Here is a 19,768-nt window from a genome sequence, read left to right as displayed (position 1 = left end):
CAGGCTCAATCTCTTGCAGCTGAGTGGAATGGTAGTTTGAATTTCCCAACAAGTTCTGTATTGATGGATCAATCTGTCCACATTGCGTGATCAGAATCTATAAACTATGATGTGGAATTCATTTCCTAATAATCTTTTTTTATTTTAACAGAAGTTGTATGACATATGGTGCCAGTAGACATAAACTTTTATTTGTGTGTTTCCAGTTGATTCTAAAGTATGAGTAAATCTGGCAGAATCCATTAGGCTGCTGTTGACAAGACACCAATTAGTTATGAAAGTCTTGGTACAAATATATGTGCCATCTCGCATACCACTTTCCTCAATTAATTTGTGCTAGATGGAAGCTACAAGGAGCTCTAGAGATGGAGTTATTTCTGAGAATTCACTACCAGTGCAAGTCTATGTGCAGTAGCATTCCAACAATATCCCATAAATGTCTCTTTAAATCCAAGAACTGAAATCCGTATGAGAACAATACAGCACAGTTCAGGCCCTTCAGCCCTCAATAAATATTAGTGTCAGGACTGACAGCATCAAGGGGTCAGTCACTTTTGAACAGTTTTTCATTACTGTATTGTTCCCCATCTCTTAAAAGCCACTTCATTTTTGCAATGACCTCTCTCTTCCTTGACATTCTCATATTGGCGGTGTATCTCTAATTTGGTTACATTTGTCTTTGTAGGTGAGCATCAGCTGCCTCGTTTCCCTGGCATGACGCGTGGTTTGGTCGCTATTCTTCTGTATTGGGATGGGAAAAGGTGTATGGCACTGTCATTACGTTCCCTTATACAATCACGTCAAGGCAAAACCTGGACCCTAGAACTTGGGTAAGTTTTGTTTACTGCTCAACTTAAGTAGGTATGAAGAACTATTTTGGATTTGCTATCTGGAGCTACCTCTTTCTGGCTTTTTGAGCCTTTGAGTAAATTTGATGTCAGCTTTTGCAGTGAATCCACCAGAAGACATATTTTCTGTTGTAGGAATTGGATTTTCCACAAACTGAAACATGCTCATTAACTTGTCGTGGGTCAATGGGGCTTCATGGATTGGGGCACTGTTGGTTGATTTTGGAAAGCTGCTATAATGAACTGCTCAATAAACCCTGGATACAAAAGAAAAAATTGACCTTGGACCATCTTCCAAATGAGATTAGGCAGTTACTCTGTAAAAAGAGCTTGCTGGTCAGTGTTGGTGTAACAAGTGTTTTTGGTTTCATTGCACCTCCACGCAAGAACAATCTGGTGACAAGTACTGTGCAACAGGACCTAATTTACCAAGGTGCCTTGGTAACTCCTGAAGTCTCTACCATAAATCAGCAGCTTGAAGGCAGGGAAGCAGAAGTGGTAATTGATGCTGCATAGTTTATAATATGCTAAGCCAGCTTTACATGGAAGAGTTTTATTATGTGGATGACATTTCAATGCTGACTAACCTGTTGCTATTAACATCTGATTGTGTGTGCCTTTTTGAGTCACAGGCGAAAATGTAATACTTTTAAAATGACAAGCTCAAAATTTCTTTGCAGATCAGAGCTTGTATCCATGACAACACGGTTCACAGACGAATTGATGGAGCAGGGGCTGACTCAGAGAATCCTGTGCTTGATCAATCAAATAAACCTCAATGAGGAATTTGAAAAATTGCAGGCTGCCCGAGGCCTGGGCAATCCAGTTCACCGCAGAGCGGTAAGAATGGAAGTTTGGCACATGTCCAGGGTGGGGAAGCACTCAATGGGGTTTCCATTGATTTGGCTGATTTTTTTTTTTGGAATGGTTGAAAGATGGTTAATGTATCATATGTGGTCTTTGCCTTAAGATGTAGAAAATAGTAATGTGAGGTTGAGCCTTTATAAAAGATTGATGGACCCTAATGGGACTATTGCATGCAATTCAGGAAGACTTCAACAGAAGAGTCACCTTGAATGATTGAAGAATGTGAGGGAATGATGAGGGAAAGTAAAATTATATGAGCTTTTAAGTGTAGTTGGAGAGGAAAATTGGGGTTTCGATCAGAAACCTGATGTTGGCAGATGTCAGTGTCTTGATTTTGGATTTACCAACGAAGCAACCGTAATAAAACATCTTAAATCTGAAGGATGATGGAAAGAGATCTCATTTAAACCTACTGAAAGGGCTGGATAGGGTGATGTGAAGATGTTTCCAGTAGTGGGAGAGTCAAGGACCAGAGGGCACAGTGTCAGAATAGAATGGCATCTCTTCAGAACAGAGATGAGGAGAAATTTCTTTAAGCAGAGGTGGTAAATCTGATGACTGGAGATTGTCATTGGGTAGATTTAAAGTGGAGGTTAATCACTTAAGTGGTTCTGCTAAACTGATGATTTGCATAACAATAAGAGTTGAACTATTTTTACTGCAGTACTTTGGTTTCCTTCAGATTTTTCAAGTTTTCTCTTCTGATGTGACCAATAAATTTTGATTTCATTCTTCTATCGATGCCCATATCTTTGACCCAGATAAAGAACAAATCAGCACACAACTTTGAGTAGCTTCACCATCCACAACATTTGCCAATCATCAAAAATCCCTATTCTTCCAAGCCCAGCCATTGCTATTTATGTAACATTGTTTCTGACACTACTTTGCATTCTATTTGAATGGTGAATCTCTTGTATGAAACCCTGCTTGGCATATGTTGACAATAGTGTCTGCAGTGTACATTTCATTTCCTGTAAGCAATCTGATTTTGTATTGATGGCACATTTATAATAGGAGAGTTCTCTATTGGCCTGGCGGTTAGATTCATTAATTTATATATTTTGGAACGTGTTCACTTGTATCCAAAACAATTCTATGAGGCCAGTAATTTCCTGGCTTTTCTCTTTCAGTGCTTAACTTTTGCTGTTGTTGAACTCTCAGCCACTGTTACCATTCACAAATAGTTTTTCTTCTCAATTGTCTTACATTATGTAAGCTATTAACCAATACTCTGCAATATTAATCAGGGAACTAAAATTAATTAATAATATCAAACCAGCAGCATTGATGCGTTGAACTGCTGTTTCATTACTCACTGAAGCCCTTCCCTCTGAACTAGCCTAGTTTTTCACATTTTTGGCAAGACTCTTTTAGAAGTTGAGCATGAAGATTAATGATAACCTTCATTTTAGTGATTCCATTGGATTCAGAGGACTTTTTTGGGTGAAGTCTTGCTAATCTCCCATGAAATGAATAATCACTGCTGTTTTCCAGGTCTCGGATCTGATCAAGGAAAGCCGCCAGACCCTTGCAGAATGTCTCTTTGCCTGGGCCTGTCAGACACCACTGAGTAAAGATGACACCTTATTCCTTATTTGCCACATGGAGAGTCTCACAACTGAGGCAGATGGCACACTGGATAGTGTAAACCTAGCTCTTCTCATGGCATTGCTTTATTGCTTTGACATAAGCTTTTTGGTGAATGTTACCGAGGATCGAGAAGGTAAGGAAGCTAACATTTAAAGATAAAAATGATGTATGATTGGCTATATTTGCTATATAATCTTAACAATCTAAGCTGTTTGGAGAGAATGCACCAAAATCTCTTTTTGATCTTCACCTTTTCTGAATTCTGGGTAAGGTTGCATGCCTAGATAATTGAAAAACTTTTTTTTTTCACATTTCATTTACTACCATACCTTGTTCTTTGCAAAGCTCTCTCTTGGAGAGTTTGTGAAATATATTTTTCTATGAAAAGTGGGGCTAAAAACTCAAGATGCTGAAAATCAAAAATAAATGGGAAAAAAACAGTGGACAAGGAAACAAAAGATCTAATGATGGGTCATCAATTTGAAATACAAATCAAATTAAACAAGCAAACGTTTATCATCAGTAATTTTCAATCTACAAGTTGCACAGTTTAAAGATCTTCTGTATCATTGTTTTTATTTTCATTTTGATCATAAAGCCAAATTTAAGTATGCATAAATTGGAAATATATTGGGTTGTTGTACTGAGCTTTTTTCCCCCCTCTTGCTTACAAAACTTCTCAGCATATCGAGTAAAATGATATTGTTTTTAATTTTGATAATTTTAGTTGTTGTTGTGTTTGCAGATTATCTTTGTAAAGTAATGGAACTTTTGAAGCAGGGTCAGGGGTTTCAATGAATTGCATAATTGTTAATTAAATTCCTGTAATAAAATTGAATTGTGTGCTTGGATCTTTTGTTGAACCAGTATCCCTGGGGGTGGTGGGGGGGGGAGAGAGATTGGTCAGGTTAGGAATGTGACTCTGGAAGAACAAGTTTACATTTTTTTTTCTGTGGATAATACATAGTTATGTGTAAGAACCACCTTCCCGGTAAACCTAGATATAAATATATGCAATTAAATCTCATTATTCATTGATCATACTCATTTAAAGCCCAACTAAGGTGCAATTTGCATTAGCTGCTGTATATCTGTTTCATTGCTCTTGATTCTGCATATTGAGGTTTCAGGTTGGATGCAAACTGCTTTGTAAACTGAATTTCATGTCACAAAATTGTGGAATATAATCTGCTAACTTTCTTTCACTGCAAGGAATTGGAGTTGTACCCAACGTTGGAATCCTGTCCTGTGAGATTCACTTCAGAATCACTAATAGAAATGAACAAGCATTGCATATTGGCTTTGTATAAAACTTTAGTTCTGTTAAATAGTCTGGTTCACCACCCAGATGATACACCACTTTTCAGGATTGCTGCTATGTGTGTCACTGCATGCCTCAAAGTGGACTGATATTCTAACTTGACTTCACGGAGAAAGGAGGAAGCAGATCAAACAGATTTTATTAGCTGAAATGATGAACTTTTATACAGTGGAAAATGCATTGGCCACATTCAAGTTATCAAGTTTATGTGTCATCCTATTGCAACCTGACCAAACAGCTTTCACCAGTTCATGATGCAGAACAGTGCAAAACATGTGAGTGTATACAGACATAACACACATACAGCCTGGTGGATCTGGTTCTGAAATTTCCTTATCTCTTTCCCAACGCGAGCAGCTGGAAGATGCTGTTGGGGGGGGGGGGGGGGGGGCTGGTGAATAGGAGTACTTCCTGATTTTGCAAACCCTCTTTAAACAATAATCCCAGTAAATCCCATTGATTGGGGTTGGAGGGCACTGGGGAAGGGCAACCTAGCGATCCTCGATATCACTTTTATGGACTTGTGCATTGACCTCCGATCCTTTGCTCTACAGCAACCATACCACACCGTGATACAGCCAGCCAGCCAGGGCACTTGAGTTCTTGTAAAAAGTTGATAGAATGGTAGCTGGTAGCCTTGCTCTACCTTCCAAGGAAGTGCAGTCGCTGTTGAGCCTTACTGGGAAGTGAGATGTTTTGTGTCCAAGTTAGGTGTCACTTTATAAGTGGACTCTGAGGAACTTGGTGCTCTCTACTCTCTCCACTGCCGAGCTATTAATGTGAGGTGGAGGATGGTCGTTTCTGGCCCTCTGCTGAAATCCACATTCTTTACCTTTGTCTTGCACCATTTCATGAGATTTTCCTCTTCTCTGTATCCCAACTCATCATTGCTGTTGTTGTGTCACCTACAAACTTGATGACTATTGGATCTGGTGTGGCAGTCATGGGTCAATAATGTGAGGAGGAGTGGGCAGAGCACACATCCCTAAGGTGGACCAGAGCTCAGCGTGACAGTACTCAAAGATGGGGATTGACTGGGTAATCTTTCCATCTTTCTGGATTGAAGAGCTTGGAATTTCTCCTGTGTAATATCTTGCATGAAAAATGGATACCTTGGTGTATTTAATTACCATGAGAATTTCAAAATGCAGTTCTGGACTGATGATCTAGGTGTATGAATTGACTGCACACTAAGTGGAAATTTTCTTCTGAAAGGAATATTTTCTTTTAATAGAACTAATTCATCAACTGCCATTGCTGACAGAAAGGCAGTATGTGACTGCCATTCATAGCAGGCTGCAGAACTCACAGCCTTGGAAAATGCCAGGACTGCAGGCTGTGGTCAGACTGGCCTGGGCCTTGGCTCTACGGGGGATCTCCCAATTACCCGAGACAACAGGTGAATCTTTGAGCTTAACTGCTTTTTCAGAAATGTCTTAGATTTGGTTTCACATGGTTGCATGTTTTACCACGCTCTGGAATAATGATCATGTGCCCACCATGTTTGTATTGACCCTGCTGACCAATCCCATCTTCATGCATGTGGTCTGTACTCCACCTCAATGCCTCTCGAGCTTTGTTATTGTGTCGGCTTCCACCACCTCCTCAGGGAGCACATTCCAGCCACCTACCACTCTATGCATTTAAGAAAAATAGAAATTTGCCTCTCCTATTTCCTTTAAACTTCCCCCTCTCACCTCAAACCTATGGCCTCAAGTATTTGACATTTCCACCCTGGGAAAAAGACTGACCGTCTTCCCTGTCTCTGCCTCTCAATTATATGTACTTCTATGGGGGGTGGGGGGGGGTTACCCTTCCACCTGACGGTCCAGTGTAAACAATTTAAGTTTATCCATCTTCTTCTACAGCGAATATTTTCCAATCTAGGCAACATCCTGGTGACCCAAAGCTTCCACACAATACTCCAAATAAAGCTCAGTACAGCAGTACATAATCTCCAGACTTTCATAATGAATACTTGGACAGAAGAAGACAAGCAGACAAATGCCTTCCTTTTCCTCTTTATCTCACCCTGTGTATCCCTTTGTATTGTTTCTTTTTGGGAGCTGTGAACTTGCTCCCCAGTACTGCTCTGTACGTCAATGCACCAATACTTCCCCCTTGCAATTGACCTTCCAAAATTTACACCTCATATTTGTCCAGATTAATCTCCATGTTCTATTTTTCTGTCATAGATTCTTTTGTATCCATTAGCAGCTTTCCTTGCTATCCAAAATTCCACCAATCAGAGCACCGACATTTTCATCCAAATCATTTTTTTGTATATTATGAACCACAGATGTTTCAGCATTGATCCCTGCAGAACACTGGTCCTGCGTCTTCAGCCGGAAAACACTGCTCCATGACCATCTCTCTCTGCTATAATAGACAATTTTGGATTCAGTTTAGCAACTCGCCGTGGATCGCATACGACTTAATCTTCTGTACCTATGAGGGACTTTGTCAAATTCTTTATTAGAATATATATAGACAGCATCCATTTCTGTAACCTTATCTTTCATCTTTGTCACTTCCTCAAAAAACTTATTCATTTGTAAGACACAGACCTCCCTCGCACAAATCCATGCTGATTGTCACTAATAAGTCCTTTCTTTTCAAATGCCATTAATTCTGCCTTAAAAATATTCTCTCAGTAATTTTCCTCCCACTGGTTTAAGGCAGATGGGCCTATAATTTCCTGGTGTGTCCTTGTAGCTCTCATTCCCAGTTTTCTGGCATCTTGCCTGTGACTAAATATGATACAAAGATCTCAGACCTGGCACTCTCCTCCCTTGTTCTCCCTCAGTATCCTGGCTAGATTTCATCAGGTCCTGGGGACTCAACAATCTTTATACTTTTCAAGAGACCAATCACCACCACCTTAATATTGACATTTCCTAAAATAACTCTGATCTTGCCATCATCCATGTCCTTTGTGAAAACTCATTTAGGATTCCATCCATTTGTTCTGTCTCCAGGCATCAATCCCTTCCTTTTGTCCTTGAGTGGTCCTACCCTCTCCGCAGCTGCTCTCTTGACTGCCACATGCTTGATAAATACTCCTGAATCCTACTTGCCAAGGGCATTTTATGGCCTTTTAGCCTTCCTTAATCAATTCATTTCTCTTCCGCTTCCTTTGTATTCCTCAAGGATTTTGTTCTATTTCACTTTCCTAAACCTAACCATAGTTGTCTTAAAACTTAGAATTATAATCACTGTTCCCAAAATGCTCTCCCATTGAAACTTAAATCACTTGGCCAGGCTCATTTCCAGAATATACTCTTGCCCATTTGGACTCTCTACATATTGTTTCAATAATTTGTCTTCGATGCACTGAATAAATTCTGCGCCATCTAAGCCCCTCAGCTCCGAGGGAGCTCCAGTTAAAGTTGGAAAGTTACAATCGCCCACTATCAGAACTGTTCTTTTTACATACTGGTATTTGCATGATCTCAAGGCAGTCCTTCAAAACGGCCATTCCTGTTAAAGGGGGTAGTAGAGGTGGCTGGGGATGGGAAAACAATCTCTTCCACACACTCTGCCTTTCTAACCACTTGCTGGTGCTTCTCTCCTACTTAGTTTGAAATTAGAGAAAAACTCTCTTTTCCTGCTAAAATAATCAAATGGATTCATAGTCAACTTCCTGATCTCTGGTGTTATTATGAGCTTGTGTAGCAGCGGCTACTCTGCTCCTGCAATAACACACTCATCTAAACGGGTTGAGCTCAGTGAGCAGACTAGTTTATTGCAGGCGACTGGGTTGCACTTACACTCCCAGCCCGGACCTGGCTGAGAACCACGGTGGAGGGCGCTGACGTCATCCAGGCGTCACGTGGTCCCCAAGTGCGGGTTTCTGAGCCCCGAGCTGGAAGGAAGGGAAACCCCCGATGTCACCACTTTGGCCGGCTGCCCCACCGCGTGGCTTACAAGTGGGGCCGGTTCACCTGCCTTGTGGTGAGCCGCTACACAGCACCACCCCCCCCCCCCCCCCAGAACTGGCGCCATTGTCCTTTTTTGCTGGATGGCCTCGCTTCTTGGGCTGGGCAACGACCACGGTCTCAGTGGGATTGAGGTGCACTTGCTTCAGCCTGTCAATGGTAAACAGCTCATGCCTGCCGCCCAAGTCCAGTGTGAATATTGAGCCTGAACGCTGTATAACCCTGAACAGCCCCTTATACAGTTGCTGCAGAGGTGCCGCGGTCAGGCCCCGCCAAACGAAAACAAACTCTGTGGAAAGCAGCTCACCAGGAATGTGAGTCGGGTAGGTGCCATGCCTGGGTGGCGGTGGGGGTTCGAAGGAGTCCAAGTGTGCCCTGAAGTGATGAAGTAGTTCATGCGGCGACCGCTGGGGATTGTGAGATGTGTTGATGAACTCACCAGGTAGAGCCAGCGGCGCACCGTGGACCAGCTCTGCTGATGACACCTGCAGATCTTCCTTGGGAGTGGAGCGGATGCCCAGGAGCACCTAAGGCAGTTCGTCTGTCCAGTCAGGACCAATGAGGCGGGCCATGAGCGCCGACTTAAGGTGGCGGTGCAGACGTTCGACCAGTCCATTGGCCTACGAGCGGTAGGCCGTGGTGCGGTGTAACTGTATCCCCAACCTGTTGGGAAGCTGTGTCCAGAGTGCAGATGTGAACTGGGCGCCCCGATCGCTAGTGAGGTGAGCCGGGATGCCAAATCGAGCGACCCAACCATGCAACAGGAGTCGGTGGAAGCGTCTGGCATCGGGATCACCTCGGGCCAGCGAGTGGTGCGGTCCACCACCATAAACAGGTAACGGTTGCCCCGGGAAATGGGTAAGGGCCTGATGATATCCACGTGAATGTGGCTGAACCGTTCCTGGACGTGTTCGAACTCCTGTACGGGTGCCCTGGTGTGCCTGTGCACCTTGAATGTCTGGCAATGGGTGCATGTTCTGGCCCAGCCGGCGATCTGCTTCCACAGCCCATGCCATATGAACCGTTCTGCCACCATCCGGACCGTGGACCTGATGTACGGATGTGAAAGGTCTTGGATGTGACGGAAGACCTGCCTGCACCACTGCTGCGGAACCACTGGCCGCGGGGTACCCAAGGAGATATCGCACAGGATGGTGCCTTTGCTGCTCAGAGTCGGGAGGTCTCAGAACCGCAGGCTGGTGATGGCGGTCTTGAAGGCCCTCGTCTCCTCATCAGCTTCCTGGTCCCGGGCGAGCTGGTCGAAGTCGAGGCCAGGCGTCAGCGCGCAGATGGCCGGTCGCAAGAATGCATCGGCAGCCACATTGTCCTTCCCCACCTTGTGCTGAATGTCAGTGGTAAACTCTGTCACCAAGGAAAGTGATGCTGCTGGCAGGCCGACCAGGGATCCTTTGTCATCACGAATGCCTGGGTGAGGGGTTTGTGGTCGGTGAAGATGTTAAGAGTCCTCCCCTCCAAAAAATAGCGGAAATGCCGCACTGCCAAGTACATGCCCAGTAACTTGCGGTCGAAGGCACTATACTTGCATTCCGCCATTTGGAGCAGACGGCTGAAGAATGCCAGCAGCTTCCAATGCCCATTCACCTGCTGCTCCAGGATGGCACTGACGGCTGTGGCAGAGGCATCGACAGAGAGTGCCATATGCAGGTCGGTGTGTGGGTGGGCAAGCATGGCGGCCTTCGCGAGGGCGTCCTTGGTGGCCTCGAATGCGATGCAGGCTTCTGGGTTCCAAGCGAGCATCTTGTGCTTGGCTGCAATGAGGGCGAACAGCGGCTCATGATGCGCGCAGCTCCCGGGATGAAGCGGTTGTAAAAGTTGACCATACCTGTGAACTCCTGCAGCCCCTTGAGGCTGTTCGGGCGAGGGAACTCCCTGATGGTGGCAACCTTCGCAGCGATGTGTGTGGCTCCTTCGGCCATGATGTTATGGCCCAGGAACTGCATGGACTCTTTCCTGAACTGTCACTTGGCCGGGTTGATGGTAAGACCGAAGTCGGCCAGCTGGGAGAAAAGAGCACTTAGGTGGGCCTTGTGTTGTGCCCGGTCCTTGCTGGCGACAAAGATGTTGTCCAAATAAATAAAGATGAAATCTAAGTCCCTGCCCACAGAGTCCATGAGGCACTGGAAGGTCTGAGCGGCGTTCTTGAGCCCGAACGGCATGCGCAGGAATTCGAACAGGCCAAAGGCGGTGATGATGTCCATCTTGGGTAAGTCCTCAGGGAGCACCGGGATCTGGTGATATCCGCGCACCAGGTCAATCTTGGAGAAGGCCCTCGCACCGTGCAGGTTGGCCGTAAAGTCCTGGATGAAAGGGATGAGGTAACGGTCAGGAACAGTTGCCTCGTTGAGCTGTCAATAGTCTCCGCAGGGACGCCAGGGTAGCTGGAGGCTTTTGGGACCAGGTGGAGCAGCAAGGCCCACGGGCTGTCGGACTGCCGAACGATCCCCAGCTCCAACAGGTGCGAAAACTCCTCCTTCGCTACCTGGAGCTTGTCAGGCGGGAGCTGGCGTGCCTTGGCATGAACCAGCGGGCCCTGGGTGGGGATGTGGTGGAACACCCCGTAGCGCGGAGAAGCAGCGGAGAACTGTGGCTTGAGGAGTGTCGGGAACTCATCCAGGATCTGCTGGAACTCTTCTCTGGGCGTGCTGATCATGGCCATCTATGGTTGTTCCGAGCAGGAGGCATTGAGGCGAATGGCCTGGAAGGTACGGGCATCCACCAGGCCTTGAATGTCCACCAGAAGCCTGTGTGTGAGGAGGAAGTCTGCACCCAGGATGGCAGTTGGGAGGGACAAGACGGTGAACCTCTGTGCGAATTTCTGTTGGCCGATCTGGAAGTGGACTGTCTTGTCTCCATATGTCCAGATTACCGTTGCGTTGGCTGCATGGAGGGGAGGTCCACGAGGTCGGTTCCTGGATTTGATGGCCATGGCCGGTATGACGCTGATCTGGTCTCCAGTGTCAACGAGGAACCGCCGGCTGCTGACTGAGTCCCGCAGGTAGAGAAGGCTGTGTCCTTGGATGGCTGCCACAGCCATTAACAGCAGCCAGCCTGGTCGTTTCCCTGGAACGAGCAGGGCTGACAACACTTCCGAGCCTTGGCTCCCCAGCACCGGTGATAGAAGCGGAGGCCTGAAGCGAATGCTTTGGCCCTGGTTATGCTTTTGGGGGCCCCTGCAGGGGCCGGGTCCTCTACTGCAGTGCTAGGGGTGGGCTTGGCGTGGTCGTGCGCATGCCTCGTAACCTGCTGGACCACTGACCCTTCCGAGAATCGTGCGAGCCATAGCTCTTGGGCCTTCTGGGCGACCTTCTTCGGGTCAGTTAAGCTCTCCTGAACCAGCAGCGGGCGGATGTCCTGGGCATATGTTCGAGGAAGATGTGCTTGAAAAGTGGGCAGTTGGTGTACTCACCCATGAGGGTGAGCATCTCGTCCATCAGTGCGTCGAGGTGCAGCACCTGAGCGGGACGCTGGTATCTGGATAGTCCGAGGGACCCAGTAAGCGCTCGCTTGATAGTCTTGTACTTGCCCTCGGTGGGTGGGTGCTGAACAAGGTGCAGCACACATCTGGCAGTGGCCTGGTCCAGGGCAGTGACCACATGGTAGAGTTTGGTCGTGTCGGACGAAATCTGGCGGAGGTGAAACTGGGCCTCCGCATGGACGAACCAGGTCTCCAGCTCCTGAACCCAGAATTCAGACAGTTTCATGGCTATGGCACTGATCCCAGGCTCGCTCATGATGGATTCAAAGATGTTTGAACCAGTCGGAGTCACCAATTGTAGCGGCGGCTACACCGCTCCTGCAATAACACACGCAACCAGACGGGTTGAGCTCAGTGAGCAGACTAGTTTATTGCAGGCTGCTGGGATGTACTTGTACTCCCAGCCCGGACCAGGCTGAGAATCACGGTGGAGGGCGCTGATGTCATCCAGGCGTCACGTGATCCCCAAGCGCAGGTTTCTGAGCCCTGAGCTGGAAGGAAGGGAAACCCCCGACGGCACCAATTTGGCCGGCTGCCCCGCCGCGTGGCTTACAAGCGGAGCCGGTTCACCTGCCACACATGTATGTTTTTTTCTGACTCATTGCAGCCCAGAGCAACTGCCCAGCTGTCAAGGGCTGGCATGACCTGGGCCATTTACCTTGCAGTAATAGTTTAGTGTTGCCTGAGACATGCAACACTTCGCTTACAGGTCATCTCTCCTGAAGTTGGGCCCTACTGCTTTTCTGCAACTTTCGTCTGCTTTTAGTCTGGTTGGAAGTGGATTCGGTATCTGGAAATACAAATTCTATGACTTGAAATGTGGGCAGTGGGAAATTTTGTACTTTACCACTAGATTGTGCTTATTTTTTTACTTGGATGTGTATCGTTACAAGTTTCCTCTTTCTCCACATAGCAAAGGTAATTAATAATTGCAGAAGCATGACACTGTAAATATCTGCAGGGTTTATGATGTGTTCATATTTGATAATCTGTAAAGCATATCCACTCAAGAAAACATTTCTTATCAATAGACCCCTTGAGTAACAACTCACATTCGTTATAAAGCAGAGTGCATGTGATGTGAATGCTGACTACCAATAATTTTATTGTGCCTGTTTTGTATTCACCCCAGCTCTGACCGAGTTCACAGAGGCAGATGAGTTTATTGCAAGCATGGCGATAGGACAAAATGCCTTCCTTTTCCTCACTGAAGCTGTGGTGGGAGCTGAGGGCTTGTACCAGGATGAGTTCTACATCCGCAGGATTCACAACCTCATTGCGGACTTTTTGACCCTCATGCCAATGAAGGTGAGCTGGAGAGAATCAGGGGAAAAATGTTCCAGACTTTCATTCTGATTCCATATTTGTATCCCAGAGTTTTGTATCATTCATTGTCGAGAACAAGTTTATCCAATTCATCATTCTCCTTCATACTTGAGAAAACTGCAGTTGCATTTATTCCAACTCCTTTTCCCATCTGCTTTAATTTGTGTACAACAGAACCACAATGTACAGTAACCTACTGACTCAGCACTCACTGCCATCTCTTTCAACTGGCACCTTGGTCAGCAGTTTAAATAATCTTTATTTCTTTTGACCTTGAAGCTTGTGGCAAAATGCCAGGAACAGACCACCTGTCTGACAGCTTATCGTTTGGGTGAAAAGCCCACTGATTGCACTGGGATATCCAAGCTGGTGGTGTGTGAAGTTTATGTCCCAAGTAACTCTGGTAAATTTTATTTGTCAGCAAAACATTTTTCTTTTAAGTTAAATCCTGTTTTTCTGAAGGCAATGCAATGGTGAAATTTTGATTGTGCAGTCTGTGCTCAGAGCTGGCATTGCAACCCCCTGTTCAAAGCAGTCAGTGGGAATGAACACAAATCCTTTTCTTGTGACTCCACTCTGAGGGATGAAATGAATAACAAGGTCAAATGAATGAACATTCTGCTCATTGATTTAAGCCCTTTTGGAAGTAACCTGGGTAGGATTCACAATGATGTGAGTGGTTCATTCACATTGATCACCGACAACTGTTTACTCATGCATATGAATGTGGAGCTTTGGCCATCTCTGCTGTTTGACCCAGAATCGGTTTTACTTCACTGCTGCTTTGATAATGACTTTCTCGTCGTTCATATTTTCAAGGGTCTTTCCTTTGGAACGGTCTGGAAGGAAATAAAAAGGACAAGCAAAATAGGTTTTGTGAATAAATTATGTCATGTTGTCATCAAACATTATAACAAATGAGCCAGCTTGTTCATCATCTTCATCTTCAGTCAAACTCGGTGCTCGAGCAGGATGGAAGATCTGAGTGATTTTAAGTGTGTACACTTAAGCAAGTTTCAAAAACTACGAATTGTTTATTATACCATGTATTTGAAATAGAATGCCAAAACTTTGTTTGTATGCCATTCCGGCAAATCAACAAGCACAAGTTAGTGCAAAAATCAAAAGTGCAGAATATGGTCTTACAGAGAAAATGCACACGTCAGGGCCACATTGGGGTAGATTTGTGAGATCAAGAGTTCATCCTTAATGTATGAGAGGTTTGTTAGAACTTATGAATTGCATTGAATTGAAACCAGGTGCTTTTGTTAAGTAGCACTTCCCATTGGTCAGTCCTCGTAGCTTTTTTGGAGGAGGTAAAGAATATCAACTATTTAAAAAGTGAATTATAATAGTGCAAGATTATTTCCTTATCTCCCTGCCTACAGGCCAAAGGAAAGGAGTCTGTGGTGCAACGTAAAGCAATGATGAAAAAAAATTAATTCAGCTCATTGCTAGTTAAGCATGTAAACCAGCTGCATTTGGACCTCCTTATTAATAGCTCCTAGACTTTTTAGCAGGCCAGGAAGCTCTTTATCTATCCTATGACATTGGTAATGTCAGCTCCACTTCAGAATTATCCTCTTTGCCTTTTCTTGGTTTCAAATATTTCTGCTAGTTTAAGTGTTAATCTCTGCTAGTGTAATGGACATTCAATCCTCAGTGGATTTCATGAAATCCATTGCAGTGGTTTGACTCCTAAAAGTTTTTCCACTCGAGTCAACTTCAGCATACGCTTATAATGAACAATTATTATTTTAACATTAAAACGTTTCATCTGTTACCAAAATGGTAAATATTCAATTCCACCACATATTAGATGGAGCCATTTGGTTGTGGCTGTAGAACCTGGGCATTGTACAGAGAGAGCGTAGGATTAATTAAGTTTGATAGATAAAAAGGACAAAGGAATGTGAACTTAAACCAATTGATGATAGGAGTAGGCTCTTTGATAGGCAGTGGATCTGTTAGTAGAATTATTAAGGGCTTCTAATGTATGACTTGGATGTGCATCCTCATTGCAGTAAGCTCCCATCTCATCTATTCTTGTTGAGTTGCCTTGGCTCTGAATTTGAAATTCCCTTACTCATCATCAGATGCATCTGTGTGGTTCCCTTCCCCTCTACTTTGGCCCCTTTCTGAGATTGTTTCAGATTCGATGAGGCAGCCGGATATCACTTTGGTGTGGCTGAAATCGCCCTTCAACAAGTTATCACCACTAAGGTTGTGACCTTTGCCATCTTTTCTCCCATCCCACAGGTTAAACAGCTACGGAACCGCGCGGACGAGGATGCCCGAATCATCCACATGAGCCTGCAAATGGGCACTGAGCCGCCTTCAACCTTGCGACGGGACCTCGAGCACCTGATGCTGCTGGTGAGATGAAACCCTTCTCTGTCCCCTCGACATTTCAGACTGAGAGGGAAGATGAACAACCTTGGTTTGCAGTCCATAATTTGGTGTCTTTGTGAATTCTCTGGCCATGAGGGTCCGAAGCAAAATATTGTGAATTCTGAAACAAAAACAGAAAATGATGTTGATGGGTCAAGATGTGGAGAAGGAAACAAATTGACTGACTTTTTCTCATGGGACACCTTGCCCATTCTATATACGAGTCCAATAAACTTCTAAAGCAGCAAAATCCTTCATTAAATCAGAGAACAAATTGTGTACATATTACTCAAGATGTAGTCTCACAGATGTTCTTTACAATTCCCCTTCCAATAAATCATAATGTATTAGCTTAAATACTTTCAATGGATATTTAGCAGCCTTTTGCATCCTGAGACCTTGAGATCGCTGTGTAGCTCAGAGCTCCACACTTTCTCATTATATATTTTCTATTTTTCAAACCAAAGGTGTTTTTTTTCACCTAGATTTTATCTCAGTCGCCAGGCTTTTACCTGCCAATAGGTTATGTCAAAGATACATACGTTCCCAAGAACTGTTCGTAACCCATTTAGTTCATAAATTGGAAAGAAGCAGTAAGTGCATGGGAGGGGCTCCCAGAACCAGCCGTGACTGGAGAACCAGGAGGAGCGGCTGCCAGCTGGCCTTGGCTACTCAGTGAGCAAGTGTGCACAGTGCTCCCAGCTCTGCCTTGCCCTATCTAGCCCATAAATGTGGCAGCTTGAGAGGGTGAGGCTAGAAGATGAGGAGGAACTTCCCCATTTCCAGAAGATTCCTTACCTGTACCCTGCAGTACCAGGCAAACCCATCTTCATTCATCCTGCTGGTCTCCTGACTGCTCGTGTATATTGTGTGGGTGTCTGTAAGTCTGGCATTCGTAACCCGTAGAAGATATGTGAGCTCTTCATAATCATTCTTTGCTGTAAAAATGGTTATTTGAAATTATGGGAATTCAGAAGAAATAAAAGTACAGTGAAACCTCGTTAGAACGCAATTCGTTAATCTGCGGAATCGCTTATAGCGCGGGTGTCCATGGACCCCAAGCATTGATTTTAGGATGTCAGGCTAACAGTGGCCAACAGCCACAAACTCAAAAATGGTCTCTTGTGACTCATTTCCAAGATGTGTGTGTTAATATGTGGAGTTTAAAGGTCTTATTATAGGGTTTGAGTCACAGAATTCTGTTTTCCTGCTTCCTGAATCATGACATGTATCCATCTGTTCCGCGACTCGGCTGTTACACGGTATGAAATCTTGGACCCCAACTACTGTGTTCTAACAAGGTTTTACTATAATTGTCTGAATCTGTAGAACTGGAATATTGAGGCTGGGAGAGTATAATGTGCCTAGTCAGAAGGTGAGGTGCTGTTCCTTGACCTTAGCTTTGTTAGAACTGTGTACAAGGCTGAGGATTTTCAAACCAGAGTGGAAAAATGTGGTTGATGGAACTACTCGTGAGACCTGGCATGTACTCAATGGGACAAACTGCTTCATCATGTGTATAAGAAAATCTGAGAGTGGGAGTGGCAGATAATTAGTGACTGGCTAGTAAAACCATGAACAGACCTTCAAATAAAATAAAGGTGTGCAAGTAAGTCTCTGTATCGGATGGGGAGAAGTAGCTGTGGGGGCAAAAAGTTGCCAAAGCTCAGGTGTCAGATCCCCTCCACTTGTTTTGGAAGGTAAACGAGCATTGATTGGGGAGTGGGCCAGCTTTACATTGGAGGAAATTGACCCTCAGATTGCTGAATAGGAGAAGAAGAATGTGCTGGTGGCATGAGATTACAGAAAAACTTTAATGTGGACGGTAGTTTGGAGACCAGGAGAATCCTATTGTTCTGGGGGCGAGAACATGGAACTAAAGCAGAATTTAGACAAGGAACTCTGCAAATGCTGTGATTGTAATTTAATACACAGAAGTGTTGGAGAATCTTAGCAGGTCATGCAGCGCTTTTTATGGAGCAAAGGTGCCTGAATAAAATGGTGAGGGGCAGGAGGAGGAGCCCAGGCCCACAGGCAAGAGGTCATAGGTAAATATGGGTGGGAGGGCATGAGGAAAAAGCTGTTAAGTGCTAGGGGATAGCTCTCTGAATAGAGAGGGAAGGGGATGGGAGACAAAGGGATAGGGATGTGTTGTATGGAAATGTTAATGTCATCTTCCTGAAGGGTGCGCAGACAGAAAATTAGATTCTTTTTCTTCAATTTGCAATGACCTCTGGCGGTGCATTAGGCCATGGACAACACCTGAGAGAGGGAGTGGGGTGCGGAATAGAAACAGTTGGCCACTGGGAGGTCTTCATCATAACACACAGCAGACAGAGCGAAGGTGGTCAACGAAACAATCTCTCAGTCTGCATCTAACCTCTCCTAGGTAGAGAAGGCCACAAGAGGAGCGCCAAATGCAGTAGATGACCCCTGCAGATTCTCAAGTGAAGGTGTTTCTTGATAAAAGTTAGTTTCCAAGTTCTCTTGAAAAACACTAAAGCGGAATACAGCTCAGGGAACAGATGCAGTCTGGGTCTCTGCACCAACTGTGGCAGATGGGAAACCTTCTGATGAAAAAGGGAACAAGGTATTTTGGAAGCACTGTTATGGAAGATAACAATTGACAATTTAGCCAGAGATTTTGTGGCAGCAACTCACACTTGGGAGTTTCCTGTGGCTCTCTGAGGACATGGAGTGGCAGAAGTAGGTACTGCAGGTTGAGAACTGAAATCTGAATTGTTCAAGAGCCAGCTTGTTTGCACTCCGTTCTTATTCCCCAAATGTTGTGGGTTTGCATGTAGTGAAACAGTATCGATGCAATTGATGCTGCACATTTAAGTGCATGTGCCTACATTATTCCTGCCCAGGTTGGTACTTCTGTATGTGCGATGCATTGCTGCGATTCTAAATGGCTTCATGCATTGACCATTCTCCTCCTTTTGGCAGATTGGGGAGTTGTACCTAAAAGATCCTTTCAAGCTTGAGCTTGCCCTTGAATATTGGTGTCCATCTGAACCTCTGCAAACCACTGCCACGACTGGTTCCTTCTCGGGTTTGGCCCACCATAGACCACCACAGCGTCAGGTATGTCTGACACAATGCAGAATTTAGCTTTGATAAATCTTTATTCAGTAATAAATAGGGATCAAAGGAGCAATTGGAGCTGAGATACAGATCAGCCATTAGGTTGGTGTACAGTATCCAGTACCTATGGGGTTAGTAGATGCCAGATAAATGTATTTTCTGATTGTTTGAGACATAACCATAACTAGTACACCTGCATTAAGAATAAACAGTTTAAACAGCAAAAGACAAAAATACTATACACTGAACAAACTTCACTTTCATGAACACCATTTTACTTTATTTTCAGTCATCTACAGGTTCCTTCCCCTCTATGGAGTTGCCATAAAGATAAACAATAACATATAGATAATTAATCTCACCCCCCTCCCAAGTTTACAGATAAAGCTCCTCTGATCGGGGTGACTCTTACTAAGCAGAGATAAGGAGACCCCATTGGCGAGTGTTATCAACCAGCTCTTCATCCTGGGCAACGCCATTGCTATTTCACACAACTTTATTCGAATAGTTGTTACAAGCAAAGCACAACCAAGGCCCTCCGCTGGCTGTATATTTGCTCCCATCTTCACTAAAAATTTGTGTTGCTTCAGAGAACATTGACTTTTACAATTTTAAACTTACGTAATTTTTTTCTACCTATTATTTTATTCTTATTTAATTTAATTTTTAAAATTTATTTTTCTCAATTTATTTTGCTGGTTGCTTGAATTTGAGATAGGAGAGGGGTTTTACTGTATTAGCTTAAGGGGGAGGTGCATTAAAGAATGTGCTTTATCTTTACTTTGTCAATTGGCTTTCTACTATGACTGATTAGTGTGTGGCACTCATTCCCATTTTTTCCGCCTCTCCTTGTTTAATTCTGCTTCTTGAGCAAGTTTTGGGGAATGCCTTGTGAATTAAA

At 44.6% G+C, this 19,768-nt stretch overlaps 1 protein-coding gene across 3 annotated transcripts in view; it reads left to right on the top strand.

Moving 5' to 3' along the window:
- The window catches only part of nup205 (nucleoporin 205), a 105,808-nt gene that overhangs the window by 10,972 nt on the left and 75,068 nt on the right, over nucleotides 1-19,768 (top strand). For all 3 annotated transcript variants that reach the window (XR_011346533.1, XM_069903194.1, XM_069903195.1), the window contains 7 exons: nucleotides 686-830; nucleotides 1,529-1,688; nucleotides 3,213-3,441; nucleotides 5,864-6,028; nucleotides 13,196-13,371; nucleotides 15,649-15,765; nucleotides 18,730-18,867. Coding sequence is in view for 2 of the 3 variants with exons in the window: in XM_069903194.1 (XP_069759295.1) it covers nucleotides 686-830; nucleotides 1,529-1,688; nucleotides 3,213-3,441; nucleotides 5,864-6,028; nucleotides 13,196-13,371; nucleotides 15,649-15,765; nucleotides 18,730-18,867 (1,130 nt within the window). In the remaining variant the exon portion in view is untranslated. The remainder of the gene's footprint in view (nucleotides 1-685; nucleotides 831-1,528; nucleotides 1,689-3,212; nucleotides 3,442-5,863; nucleotides 6,029-13,195; nucleotides 13,372-15,648; nucleotides 15,766-18,729; nucleotides 18,868-19,768) is intronic.

This window comes from Narcine bancroftii, chromosome 11 (genome assembly GCF_036971445.1).
Source record: "Narcine bancroftii isolate sNarBan1 chromosome 11, sNarBan1.hap1, whole genome shotgun sequence".
In the NCBI taxonomy this organism is placed as follows: domain Eukaryota; kingdom Metazoa; phylum Chordata; class Chondrichthyes; order Torpediniformes; family Narcinidae; genus Narcine; species Narcine bancroftii.
Note: the sequence above shows the minus strand (reverse complement) of the source record. Positions and strands in the feature narration are given on the sequence as shown.